The sequence below is a fragment of the Xenopus laevis genome, chromosome 1S (assembly GCF_017654675.1).
Source record: "Xenopus laevis strain J_2021 chromosome 1S, Xenopus_laevis_v10.1, whole genome shotgun sequence".
Lineage (NCBI taxonomy): Eukaryota > Metazoa > Chordata > Amphibia > Anura > Pipidae > Xenopus > Xenopus laevis.
In genome coordinates, this window is record NC_054372.1 from 127,995,641 (window position 1) to 128,010,404 (window position 14,764).

Here is a 14,764-nt window from a genome sequence, read left to right on the forward strand (position 1 = left end):
TACCAACTATAAAAAGGTTTACTTACAACAAACCTGCAAGCTAAGTTATATTGCAAGGATGTGCTTGAGTATACAAACACACATTATGGGATGGCAGTGGTTGTGACTTTGATAAAGCATTTGACATAAGAGCCACACAGAAGGTTACTGGTTAAATTAAATCTCACTCCAACTTGCAGTGCAGCAGTAAAGAGTGGCTAAAGGAAGTTTATCAGAGCACAAGTCACATGACGGGGGCACTTGGGAAACTGACAATATGTTTAGCCCCATGTCAGATTTCAAAATTAAATGTAAAAAAATCTGTTTGCTCTTTTGAAAAACGGATTTCAGTGCAAAAGTCTGCTGGAGCAGCACTAATAACTGATGCGTTTTGGAAGAAAAAACTTTTTCCATGACAGTATCGCTTTAAGGAATGTTGGCCTGGAACATAGAATTTGCACCTTGATAAAAGAACTGGAACTGGCTAAAAGATAGATTACAGAGAGTGGTGGTAAATGGAACATTTTCTCATTGGACCAGTGTTGTTAGTGGAGTACCGCAGGGCTCTGTACTTGGTCCTTTGCTTTTCAACTTGTTTATTAATGACCTGGAGGTGGGCATTGAAAGTACTGTTTCTATTTTTGCAGATGATACTAAATTGTGCAGAACTATAGGTTCCATGCAGGATGCTGCCACTTTGCAGAGTGATTTGTCTAAATTGGAAAACTGGGCAGCAAACTGGAAAATGAGGTTCAATGTTGATAAATGCAGGTTATGCACTTTGGCAAAAATAATATAAATGCAAGTTATACACTAAATGGCAGTGTGCTGGGAGTTTCCTTAACTGAGAAGGATCTAGAGGTTTTTGTAGATAACAAGTTGTCTAATTCCGGGCAGTGTCTTTATAGGTCCCTGGTAAGGCCTCATCTGGAGTATACAGTGCAGTTTTGGACTCCAGTCCTTAAGAGGGATATAAATGAGCTGGAGAGAGTGCAGAGACGTGTAACTAAACTGTTTATAGGGATGGAAGACTTAAATTATGAGGGTAGACTGTCAAGGTTGGGGTTTTTTCTCTGGAAAACAGACGCTTGCAAAGGGACATGATTCCACTTTACAAGTACATTAGAGGACATTATAGACAAATAGCAGGGGACCTTTTTACCCATAAAGAGGATCACCGAACCAAAGGCCACCCATTCAGACTAGCAGAAAAGAAAAAGCTTTCATTTGAAGCAGTGTAGGTTGTTATTCACGGTGAGGGCAGTGAAGTTGTGGAATGCATGGCCGGATATTGATACTTTTAATGCCTTTAAGAGTGGCTTGAATGATTTCTTTGACAAGCATAATATCCAAGGCTATTGTGAAACTAAAATCTACAGTTAGTATATATATATATGGGTATATATAGTTTATGGGAGTGTATGGAGGGGTAAGTGTGAGTGTGTGTATGTATGGATGCTGGGTTTTTGCTGGACTTTTGGATTATTTCAACCAGATTTAACTATGAAACTATTTAATTATGTAACTTTCAGTAGTAGACATGTATTATTTATTTCCTTGCATGTGATTTTAACACATCCTAATTAAAGGAATATTTAAGGAAAAGACTTTCCTTTTGTTAAATAAATAACAATGCACACTAGATTAATGGTAATCAGGTCCAAGGCCAATGGGCAGGCTGCTGGCAGTAAAGACCCAAGGACATGCCAGGAGACTCACAGATATGGATGAAGGGCTCATTGTCCTATTTGCGATACCTTTAGTCAATAACTAATTGTTGCTAGCAAGCTGCCCAGCAGCAAAACAAAGAAATGTTGCTTGCCTTAAGATAACACAACACGAAAAACTCAAAACACTGTCATGTAATTATTATGCACTAACACAACACTAAAAGTCAACTCAAAGCACTGGCTGTCGTATAATTATTGCACAAAGGTGCTACTTACTCAGCAACACTTACGTTTGTTAGTCTTTAATTAGCACAGATGTGGGTGTCCCTAAATAGTATAAGCTAAGGGTGCAGCTGTAAAATTACTATAGAGAAAAAACCACGCTCATGAGGAAAATTCACAAATTGCCTAAAAACAGATAGAGTCAACTGAAAAGCAAAGGGAAAATAAACCCTTGGCATGATGTTTAACAATAATGCAGACACAGATGTGCATCTGCTTTACTAATTATATGTATTATTTCCAGTGTGAGGGGATATATTCCTGATCAGTTACGAGTTTTGCAAGCAATTATATTTTTTATAGTTTTTCTTGCCAAACATAAGTAGGCATGATATATCATGATATATCTGAGAGGTACTGCCAGAAAGAGTGATGATTAAATAAAGGAAGAATTCTGTCATTTGTACCACAATTACAGTTTGCAGGAGCAAAGTGAAACTCCGAGTGAACTTAAACAGGTGGTTCACCTTTAGGGTTTGGCCAAGTGAGCAGATTCGGGGTGACAATCTCCGCATACTGCCTTCCCCCTGCCGGTTAATATGAAAATCGCCTGGGCAAGGCACACGCTGTGCTTCAATTTCCGAATTTGCCTCACGAGGTAACTTCAGGCGACTTTGGAAAACGGTGTGCCGCGTGTGCCTTCCCCAGGCTCGTGTGGCCAGACCCTTAAGGTAACTTTTATTATGTTATAGAACAGCCAATTCTAAGCAACTTTTCAATTGGTTTTCATTATTTATTTTTTATATTATATTATTTTACATTATTTATATATCACTGACTCCCTTCTAAAAAACAAAGTCTCTGTAAGGCTACATGTATTGTTATTGTTACTTTTTATTACTGATCATTCTATTCAGGCCCTCTCCTACTCATATTCCAGTCTCTTATTCAAATCAACGCATGGTTACTAGGGTAATTTGGACCCTAGTTACCAGATTGGCTAAGATGCAAATTAAAGAGCTGCTGAATAAAAAAAAACAACTCAAAAAACACAAATAATAAAAAATGAAAACAAATAGCAAATTGTCTCAGAATATCACTCTCTACATCATACTAAAAGTTATCTCAAAGGTGAACAACCCCTTTCATAGTGTGGCAACATTTTATCAAGAAGGCTTACAGGAGAATGTCACACATCTTTGTGTAAAATTGAAGGTCGATAGGGCTGATTTTGTACAGGTACAGGATCCATTATCCAGAATCCTTCAGAGAGAAAATGGATATTTACCCAGAAGAGGGAAGGGTTTAGGGTAGATTAAGGACACTGGGTGGTATACATGCAACTGGAAACATAAGGAGGGACACATACAAGTCTTCCAATACATACATTAAATATTAAATACAATAACATGTTATACAATGGCATATTCTTAGCAACTTTTCAATTGGTCTTTTTTTTTAAATATTTTTTGAATAATTTGCCTTCCTCATTACTAATAGCCTTTGAGCCAATTGTCCAATTGCTTTTGAGCCCCTGAAATTAAGTGATTGTGTTTAAAAAAGGCTAGTTCCTCACATTTTTATGCAATCTTTCTGTTCAACCCACTGAATTAAAGTGGAAAGTCTGCAGTTCAGCTGCATCTAAGTTGTTTCATTTAAAATTCATTGTGGTAATGTACAGAACCAAAATTAGAAAAAAGTTGGCTCTGTCCAAAGATTTATGGACCTAACTGTATATCCCACAACTTAACTAATCATACGAAACAGCATATATAGCAGTATTCATGTTTTCCACCATGTGATGCAATGGAAACAGTGAGCACATGGCTTCTTTACCTCATGCTGCTCAGAGCATTTACTTGTACACTGCTCTGTGCTTGTGGGGCAGAAGGTACAAATGCAAAATGCAACAGCTTCTCTTTGTATATTTTATGGGTTCAATGAGTTTTGTTAAATGACAAAAAACCCTCGGATTTGTAAGGCCAATGGTTACATTCAGCTCTAGTGCTGTCTGTACCTATGAGCATTTAGTGCATCGCCATGGGAATTTTAAATATCAACAACAGAATTTTGAACACAACTGCCATATGTATAGATCTAAAAATGATGGGAGACTACAATAATGCAGGCAGTGCTCTACTGACCCACTAGTACATCTTAAATTATGAAACAACCTGCAGTACAATTGAACAAAATCTAGTTTGACAAAATAATAAAAATCTGAATTCCCATAATACATTTGGCATTTCTATGCCATTCATTGGTGAGCCATTTCTGGATTATGTCAAATGAATTTAAAAAAACCTGAGAAATACAAATGAAAGGTTTTGTATGAAAGAAAATGGGTGGGTGCACAGTTTAAAATATATATAATAATGTGCCAGCTATCAATAAGTAAAATTTAAAAAAAAAAGGTTGTTACCTTTAAGGTGCCATGTGATCCTCGGTGCTGGTCCAAATTCTGCAGCCCCAAGTACAATACACAAGACCAAACAGAAAGCATTAAAAGCCATGCCAAAAAGCATTGTTCTCTGAAAGGAAACTTGCAACTCCGCTTCTCATCTGGTGAATGAAGAGACAGCTCCCCCGGCAGATGTGCGACAGTTGAGAGATTAGACTTTGTTAGCATGTGAGTGCCATTAGCTCCGGGAAGTCAAAATTATCGGGCAAATGTGAAGAAACTCTGGTGGGCAATGTGCTCAAGGCTTCAGCATCTGAAAGGGGAAAAAGAATAAGGAAGAGGATGTGGTTTACAGAATCTTTACATAGCAAAAAACTTTTATTTTAACAGAGACAATGTAAAATCATTCATGTACTTAGAATTTTGTCACACACAACATTTCCATGACATTATGACAACATTATTCCACAGAGAGAAATTGCAACTATTAAGTCAGAGTATAATCTTTTGCCTTAAGGTGACCAAACACGTAGGGGCTGATTAATTAAGGGTCGAATATTGAGGGTTAATTAACCCTCGATATTCGACTAGGAATTGAAATCCTTCGACTTCGAATATCGAAGGATTTAGCGCAAATTCTGCGATCGTACGATCGAAGGATTATTCCTTCAATCGAACGGTTAAATCCTTCGAATCGAACGATAGTAGCCCAAAAAATACTTCGAAATTCGAAGTTTTTTTACTTCGAATCCTTCACTCGAATTTAATGAATCGGCCCCTAAAGGTGGCCATACACGGGCAGATTAAAGCTGCCGATATCGGTCCTTTAGACGGGTCCTCCCAATCGATATCAGGCCAAAAATCAACTAGATATAGATCAGGGAGGTCCCCATACCCTGGCAGATAAGCTGCCTAATTAGTCCAAAGGACCCAAATTTGCATCTTAAATCTGTCCATGTTTGGCCAAGTTTAGCTTTAGCGACAGCCATATTCCAAGCATATTGTCTTTCACAGAGATATCCAACAAATATCTAGCAATCAAGTAAAGGGGGCCATATTCTATAAGAAACTCTCATTTGGCGAGAATTAGCGCATCGTTCCCCGGGAATGGCCTGATAAGGTGGGCAATATCAGGCTTAATCCAATTATTGACCATAGTGCCAAACGATAAAGGTGCAACAACTTGAGCAATGACAAAATCATTTAGCCAATGTGGTCCTGGATCTTATGGGAAAATCGAAAGCATTTTTGGCCAGATATTGGTCGGGTGGGAAGGCCCCATAGACGGCCAGATAAGATGCTAAATCTGTCTGAAGAACCCAAATCAGCTATTGCTGCATTAAATTAATACGAGCAATAATTAGAAGAATAAAGAAACCTCCAACTTTCCAAGCCCAAGGCTTTCCGCAATTTCTGCCTTATATTCAACCCTTGATATTTTGAACTGTTCCTGAACAGAAGCACATTTTTTTTTACCACTTCTGTATGGAATCTGAAAACAAGCATAGTTTAATGAAACTCAGACAAACATTCAATCACACGGAAAAATAGACACACAAACACACAGAATAAAACTTCCAAGCAGAATGTGGAAAGAGTAAACCTATCTGTGAAATAAATATTTTAAACCATACTGCTCATTCCACATGTATTAGGAATATATAATTAGCCATTCCTAATTCTCAATGGTTACTGTATAGATTGTAAAATCATTCAGTTTGTTCAACCTGGAAAGGCTAAGCACAATGCCATATGTTACATGTCAAGGAAATGCATTAACTTCAGGATCTATATTGGATCCTTTTGCATAGATAGAGACTGAAAGAAAATAAAATTGTCTAATCACAAAAAGACCATTTCTACAAAGAAAAATCTGAATAAAAGAGGTAATATAGGTTATTATAGCAAGGGAATATATTTACCATTGTATATGTATGAAGCTGACCATATATTATGATAACTAAAATGTGTTTTGTTGCCAGCACCAAGGGTGTTGCACTTACAGTACTCAAGCCTCACAGAACAACATTGTCTGGATATGACAAATGTACGTTTACTCTGTAACCCTTTCTACTTACTTTATTTTAAGACCCCCATTTGTAAAATTATAGTAAACAGCTGTGCATCTTGCTGCTGCCATATAAATAAAGGATGAGGTGGCTACACAAACAAGTTGACACAGTTTTGCTTTTACACCAGAGATATAAATAAAAAACTGTAACTAGGTTAATGGGGAGGGAGAATAGGTATTCCTATCAAAGGGTTTGTTAAAAATATTCAGAACAGCTGCATATTGGAATGATAAACAAGCCATAAAGGGGCAATGAGCAAATGCTAAAATAATGTAACAAATAAAATCTGATGTCTAAATGTTCATCTCACAGACCATTTTAAGAAGGAAAAATCTGCCACGGATAAGGCTAGTGTTCTCTAAGGAATAAACATCGCCAACCACAAGTGGACATTTATTCAATTTCATATAATTTCAAAATAAATGTAATTAAAATAAAAAGTTAAATGCATTGCAAATTCAATTAAAGGATAATACAGTATGCAGTCTTTATTTTAGGTCTCTGCAGTCTCAATTACAAGTCACAAGAACAGAAATCTAATCAGCTAATAGACTGAATGTCATGAGAGCAATGTTAACCATAAATGTAAAAATGAAGTAAATGGCAAAAATGATTGACAAAAAATGCTGGCAAGTAAGGTTGGTGAGCCAAATGCAAATGTTCGATACAAAATACATAACATTCATGTCCTAGATCTGTAAAAATGATGTATGGAATTTCCTCTACTGTATGTGCTATATGTTTCTTCAGAAATAGCCATACCTGACAAACAGGCTGCAAACAGGCCAATGTGGAGCTTCAGGGTGTTTCTCAGTAACCAAGCATCTGAAACCGATCAGGTTCTCAAGTAGTGTATTGTCTAGTATTCTTTGCACAAGTGGCAGGGGCAGAAAAGTGTTATTTCTGTGCACACAAGATATCTATATACAGTATGATATACAGAATAGGCTACTACAATAGTTATATATATCCCAATTCTGAAGCTTTTATAGGAGCTTTGTTTTACTGTGGTCAATAATGTCCACATGAGACATATGCATGTGGTGTTAACACTTATTAGAAGGGAGGCCAATTCACACAAGATTTAAGGCCCCCATACACGGGCTGATAAAAGCTGCCGACAGACAGAGTCAACAGCTTATTGGCTCTTATGTGGGACCCTCAGACGGGCTTCCCTGATCGATATCTGTTCAAAAGGCGACCAGATGTCGGGTTGGGCAGGGTAAAAAATCCCATTGGATTGAGTTGGAGAATAAATAGCCTGCCTGAAAACAGTTCCATTCTGTGCTGACTCTGAAAGCACATAACCAAGCAAAATGATGTGAGATGGCTGCCTACAAAACAATATTACAACTAAAAAAATACACTTGTTGGGTTAGGAATTCAATTTTACATGCTAGAAGGAAGTATTTGCAGTGTAAAGTGTGTATTTTACAAATAAAAACTACACTTTAAAAATCATGACAGAATCCCTTTAAAACAGAATCTGCACTGGTTGATAAACTTCACAGACTGGAATATGAATAGGAAGGGGCCTGGACATGAAGATGAGTATTAAAAGTAACAGTAGCAATAGGTGTGTGCCCTTACATAGCATTTGTTTTTTAAAGGGGTCAGTGACCCCCCATTTTAAAGCTGGAAAGAATCAGAAGAAGGCAAATAATTCAAAACCAATTGATCTGCCCGAGGTAAGGTTCTTACTTCGCCTCCTGGCAGAATTGCCTCTGGATATGAAAAAAGGCAGAAAGCATTTCTCTCTTTCTTATGAATCAACACAAGTAAAAGCGATGAGAGATTTTTCTGACCTGTTGATATGTGACAAGCAGAAAAACAAGGCAGAGATAGAAAATGAATCCACATATGGCCCGCATTAAAGTGGAAATTCAGTAAATAACATAAGTGTAAAAGGATACAAGACATTTAGCAGGCACTAGCGCTTTTGGGTTTGCAGCAGACCTGATGTCACCCCCCCCCCCCCCCATTTGCAACTGCACTTTCTACACTAGAAGGGTATAAATTCCAGATAAAAAGAAACTAAGCTCTTCAAGCTAGGAGAAGCAGCGTCTTGCTGCCCCCAGTAAAGTGCAGGCAGCCTTTCGTGTAAGTTAGGATCACAAAACACTTGTTTCTTCGAGACAAATTTAATTTCTAGTTTCACTTCTTTATTGTGGCAATTGGAACAGTGTGTTTTTTACTTGCTGGCTCGCAGAACTACATTTCAAACATGTTCAGGCTCATGCATAACATCTTTTTTTTTTTATCACAAATTCCTGTCTGTCTGTCAGCAGAGTTGCTGAACCAGGATTCGTCTCTTTGCAAAATATCCCCTCAAATGTGCTGAGCTCTCAACTCATTATAACAGAATGGTTACCGGCTCTATCCTACATAATTACACTTTTTAGCCAGCTCTTAAATTGAGAGAGAAGATACAGCAGGAACATCTAAAGTATTTCAAGTATGTGGCAGAATCAAATATATTTGATGCATATTAAATGCTAACTGGGAGAACCCATCTTTGTTCTGTGGTAGTGAGTAGGTCAGTTTCTCACATTTCCCCAGCATCCATTTGGCAGCACATTGATCATTCTATTTAGTGAACAATTGCACTCGGATACCAACAAGCACTAGCACACAAAGGCCGCCTAAATCTGCCTGCCATCTCTCATGGCGCTGGTTGCTAGGAAACCTTTCAGCTCCTAAGTAGCTTTTTGGTGCTCATCACTTATTCACATCCAAGCAGGGAAAGAAAATGTAAACATAAATGTTTTGTCGCAACTTCATCTATTAATATAAAAATAGATGCATCAGATACACTATAGTCTTTTAAAACGACTCTTATTAAAACAAAAGCTCTCTCCATCAGACATCTCACTCCTAAATGTCCCACTTATTCTCCTAAATCATGCTTTTAAATCCTATCACTGCAACCAAATGAACACAATAAAGGCTGGCACTAACTCTTTCACAGATCAATTTCAGGTCTACCACAAACAGGGCATATTGGTTCACTAAAGGCGGAATGTAATTAAAGTCGCAAAGAGAAAAACAATTCGCACCAATAAGACTAAAAATCCACATCTCGCAATGTAATATTGTTCCATTAACTGTTATTGCATTGTGAATTTTAATTACGCATTGCAAATTTTAATTGCGCACTCTTAAGAAGTGCTTGAAGGTGTCGTAATCTTTTAGAGCAAACATAAGGATTTTTTCAGTAAGAAGTTTTATTACATTTACTGCGCATTGGCACAAACTATAAAATTCACAAACGGTCTTCCACTGTCGGAAGTGGTCGCTAAACAGTTTACGGGTTCTTAAAAGCTATATTAAATTCGTGCAAAGCCAAATTTGTTGGCGCAAAGGCATAACTTTTTACATTGCCAATAGTTTTTCCGTTACCGACTTTTATTACATTCCCCCATAATGTCTTACGGGGGTAAGTTTTCCCAAGTGATAACATTGCAGCATCAGACTCGGGGGGGGGGGAACCCCACCTAAGGCCACCCACCCCCACCTAAAGCCACCTACCCCAGGCGCAAAGCTCCCTCTGGTCCCCCTCCCTGAGCCGCATCCCCCACGCGCACCTACCTTCAGCTGCACAGTGGGCCAGGGAGGAAAGTCGGAACCCACTTCCACGAAAGGTTTGGGCCATCAGGGCTGGGGCAACGGTTTTTTTCCCGGTGTCCCGCGTCCCAGTCCAACACTGGAACACTTCCCAAGGTTGATTGCTTGTGAATTCTTTAGATTGCTTAAACTATCCACAGTGATCGTCCAACACCTTAGAGTAAGACCTTAGGAGTCTTAAAGAATGTGTTCTGTTTGACATCACATGCATTTTTAGTTTAGGAAAAGCCAAAACTTACCCAGACACAAGCAAATGAAAGTAAATGCTACACCTTTAGCAGCTATAATTTTTTCATATGGCAGTTCAGAGTACTTTGCAAGCTTAACTATTGAGGTGCTTAAAAACTAAATATAAATATAATCTAAAATGAACATCCTATTTTTCAGAATTCAACAGCCTTAAGCCTCACAAAAAACAGAAAGGCAGACCCACAGGTTGGGTTACAGTCAGTCTGTGGTATGGCATAGAAACGTCCCGTGGATGCACCCACCAAACAGAACCCACGAAACAGGAACAAGACCCACATAATGTTAAAATAAAAAATCCCAAAGCAGGCATTGCATTCATTAGAAATCTGCAGAAATACTAGAAAGGCTGAATGCTGCATATAGTAAGAGAAAAACACACAATAACAAAATGTGCTACCTCCTGCATCTCACTGAGACTCTTATTTACACATTTTCCAGTACTGGAACATCTCGGTTTTAAAGGGGTTGTTTGCCTTTATGTTAACTTTTAGTATGATGTAGAGGGTGATATTCTGAGACAATTTGCAATTGTTTTTAATTTTTTATTATTAGTTTTTTTCCGTTATTTAGCTTTTTATTCACCAGCAATTTCAGCAATCTGGTTGCTAGGGTGCAAATGACCCTAGCAGTCATGCATTGTTTTGAATAAGAGATTGGAATATGAATAGGAGAGGCCTGAATAGAAAGATTAGTAATAAAATGTAGCATAACAATACATTTGTAGCTTTGCAGAGCATTTGTTTTTTAGATGGGGTCAGTGACCCCCATTTGAAAGCTGGAAAGAGTCAGAAGAAGGCAAATAATTAAAAAACTACATAAAATAAAAAATGAAAACCAATTGAAAAGTTGCTTCGTTTTGGCCTTTCTATAACATATTAAAAGTTAATGTAAAGGTGAACTACTCCTTTAACACAGGCCTAATTAAAGGAAAACTATACCCCCAAACAATGTAGGTCTCTATAAAAATATATTGCATAAAACAGCTCATATGTAAAACCCTGTTTCATGTAAATAAACCATTTAAAACATACTTTATTAGTAGTGGTAGTAGTTTAATCATGAATAGAAAATTGTCATTTTAAAAAATAATGGCCACCCCCCCCCCCCCCGGGATCGTAGGATTCATGGCGCACACAAACAAACCATGAGGTCCATGTAGGGTGGTGAAAAGATGATGTGTCCTACTGTTATCTGTTCGGGGATGAGCTACATAGCCATCAGGCAGATTTTAGAAGGGCTGTATCAGGCCACGGTGGTGCATATAAACAGTGGCCATTCAAAGAATGAGTAACTGAATGCCTAGATCAGGCACTCGCATTGCCAGACGTAAGCATAGGGAGTGCATTTCCCAGTACTTTGAATATAAAGTGGGTTCTGGTTTCATATTACCGTAGTCATTTATTCCTGCTTTAATTTATTAATCAGAATGTGTCACACAAAGTGAAGTCACACAATGCTAGTCATCCACATGTTGTGCTGTGTTGATGAAAGACCAAGCACATTGCTAATAGCTACACTAAAATGCATGCTTGTGCCATGCAGACCAGTACTTGGGATATCAATACAAATGAACTTGCAGGCTAAGGGTGGTGGCAGATGGGGAGATTAGTTGCCCAGCGACAAATCTTCTCTCCTGGGATCGACTAATCTCCCTGAAATGCCTTCCAGCCAGCAAGAATACGAATACCCGGTGGGATGGCATACGAATTGCTTCGGATTTCCCAAATCGCCCGAAGTTTCGATTTGTATGCCATCCCACCGGTGGTTCCAATTCTTGCCGGCGGGAAGGCATTTCATTTTTTGAGCTGGGTTTTATACATACATTTTATATCTCAGGCTTCTGTCCCTTCTAAAAACATTGTGGTTTGCGGACTATTACTACATGCTGAAGAAGTGCAGGGGACAGCAGCCAGAACATAAAAGTATATAAAATGAAAAGGAAGTGCAGCAAAAAAAAAAAAAACCCTTAAAGCCCACAAAGGATTCTAAAGGTATTTACTGATCTCTACTAAATGCAACATTTAAACTGAATTGTAACACAACCCATCATTTACAGACTTAAACTATGAATAGAAATGGAAACACTATTAAGGTTTGAGATTATATGAACCTGCTATCTATAAAGCTGCAACGTATGGCAATGTCTTCTCCTATAGAGCCCTTTTTAATACAAACAAACTTTTGCTCTATAACAGAAAGACAGTACTGTTATTGAGCACAAGTTGTACAGTACTGTGATGAGACCCTTAGGGGCCATGGCAATAAAGTAAATTACAGATGGGAAAGCATTTCTGATAAATTGGTCACCCGCAGTAGCACAGATTTAAAGACAGGTGACAAATCTCACCATATTCCATTAGCCTGAAGAAGCATTTGTCCTCAGCTTTGTGCAGCTTTTTTTTTTACCAGGGGCTGCAAAAAACAATTCTGGTAATTTCATGAGCCAAAACTGTGTGTGTCACAGGAAAGATCTATGGTTTCAATACGAACGATTTGTCAGATATACAGGTAGAAACATCTGAATTCTACCTGTACCGGAAGATTCAGCACTAACAGTGGCCAATGTTCGAGTGCCTTCGAAGGCGGCTGTTCATAAAGTTCTTTAATAACAAGTTAGAAAAACAAAACATATAAGGAATAAACAGAACATAAATAAATGTACAGATAATCACAGATATTTCAGAATGTAAATTCAATTATAATGTATGAATACTGTTCTGATAATCTGTATGACACTTGTACAGGAAATATTAAAAAAAAAAAAAAAAAAAAAAGACTGCTGATCAAAATTTTCAGGCCCACTCGATCGACCAAAATCCAAGTCTTCTGCCAATATCGGTTGGCTCGTATCCAACCGTAGATGCACTGAATATCATACGAAACTAAGTAAAATATTATTTGTGCGTCTGAACACCTTAAGTGTTTAAAACATCGCTGGAACCACATGCTAAGGTAGTATAAAGCCATGTTAATATCTTTTTTATGGTATGTTTACGTTTATAAACTTTTATACGTGTGCCTCCTTATGCTTTTCTTTATAGATTAGGATGCTGCACACTAATACTAGATAACTGTTGCTGACATTTACGAAGTGTCAAGCAGCAAATCTTTGTCAGTCCTTACAGTCCTGCTATTTTCAGGACTAGAAGTCTGGTTAGTGTCACTTATTAGAAACAAATATAAGAGTCCTCTGCACTCAAACCATTATTAATATATTTAAGACAGAAACATTTTGTGGATACTGCTGCAGAAAAATGCCTTACCCTTTAAACAAAACAGGGATTTGTTTGTCCATATATTGCAATATATTTAAGCTGGCCAATTACATCAAAGTCATCCCATATCTAGCCAGTCCCATGCTAATTCTTATTAGAAACACCCAGTGGCTCACAAGGGTAACTACCAATAGCAGCTCATCATGAATGCCTCCAGGCTTCTTACACTCTAATTGAAAAACAGGGGGCGGGGCCTGTTTTTGTAATGATTCCTATTTAAAGCAGTTGATTTAAATGACAGGCACAACATTGTATCTACTATTCTAAAAAGATGGCTGCAGCTGCACACAGAATTTATTCAAGGTATATCTGTGCTGAAAATGTTAATGTTATTTAAATTGTAAGCTCTAGGGAGCATGGTCTTATTTACCTACTCTATAAGGGCAAGGCCAGACGTGGCGTTTTTAAAAAAAGAACAGCCAGGCATAAATATGCATAAACTACACTACCACTGAAACTAATGGAAAACGCACTATGGCAATTCACACAGGGCGCTTGCAAGCTGAAATCCGCCACAGGACGCCAGCATTGGCATTTTTTAGCAGAAACGCCAATACGTCAAGAAACTACCAAATCAATTGACTCTATGGGATCTGCACTTTGAAACCACACTTTGCGTAAATACGCAGCGTATTTTAAATATGGCGTCCAAATTCTCAATGAGAACAATGAGAAGTGCATGTTGGGAAAAGAATCCTACGTGCTGAAAAACGCATGTTGTTTCAGTGGTGTATTTACGCCTGGCTGTTCTTTTTTAAAAACGCAACGTAAAAATGCCGCAAAAACGCCACGTCTGGCCTTGCCCTAAGACTGTATATTCAGTTTATGTAATTTGTATATTTGATATGTACACCTTGAATTGTGCAGTGCTGTTTAAAACTTTGGTGCTTCCCTCACGAAACTGAACAACTGAAAACTGTTGCAGATAATGAGAGTTAAACCACAAACTGAGTATAGCAGGCCTATTCCTTAAAGATAACATATGTAGAGAACAGCTCTGTGAGCTGCATGTATCAAATAACAGGAGGACCAATCCATGCTACTATTTTGACAGTTTTTAAGAATACAATAACAGTGGTAACCAACCTGCTCATTTACTTGTTCAATTTTGTCTTCTTGAGTCAGGATTGTACCTCATTTCTGTGCCCCAGTAAACTCTGAAAATAAAGGGAAACAAAACGTTAGTAAGTGCAATGTCATCTAAACACTAGAGTACAGTCCAGCATACTTGTATGTTTGGTGCCATATTTGCTAATGGTCAGATAAAATTGA

At 37.9% G+C, this 14,764-nt stretch overlaps 1 protein-coding gene across 1 annotated transcript in view; it reads right to left on the minus strand.

Annotated features, from left to right (window-relative positions):
* Positions 1 to 14,764, minus strand: part of sema4d.S (semaphorin 4D S homeolog) — a 74,018-nt gene that overhangs the window by 24,979 nt on the left and 34,275 nt on the right. Inside the window, exons 2-3 of the mRNA XM_018243885.2 lie at positions 14,579 to 14,649; positions 4,294 to 4,585 (exon numbers count right to left, since the gene is read on the minus strand). Coding sequence (XP_018099374.1) covers positions 4,294 to 4,396 — 103 coding nt within the window. The 5' untranslated portion in view covers positions 4,397 to 4,585; positions 14,579 to 14,649. The remainder of the gene's footprint in view (positions 1 to 4,293; positions 4,586 to 14,578; positions 14,650 to 14,764) is intronic.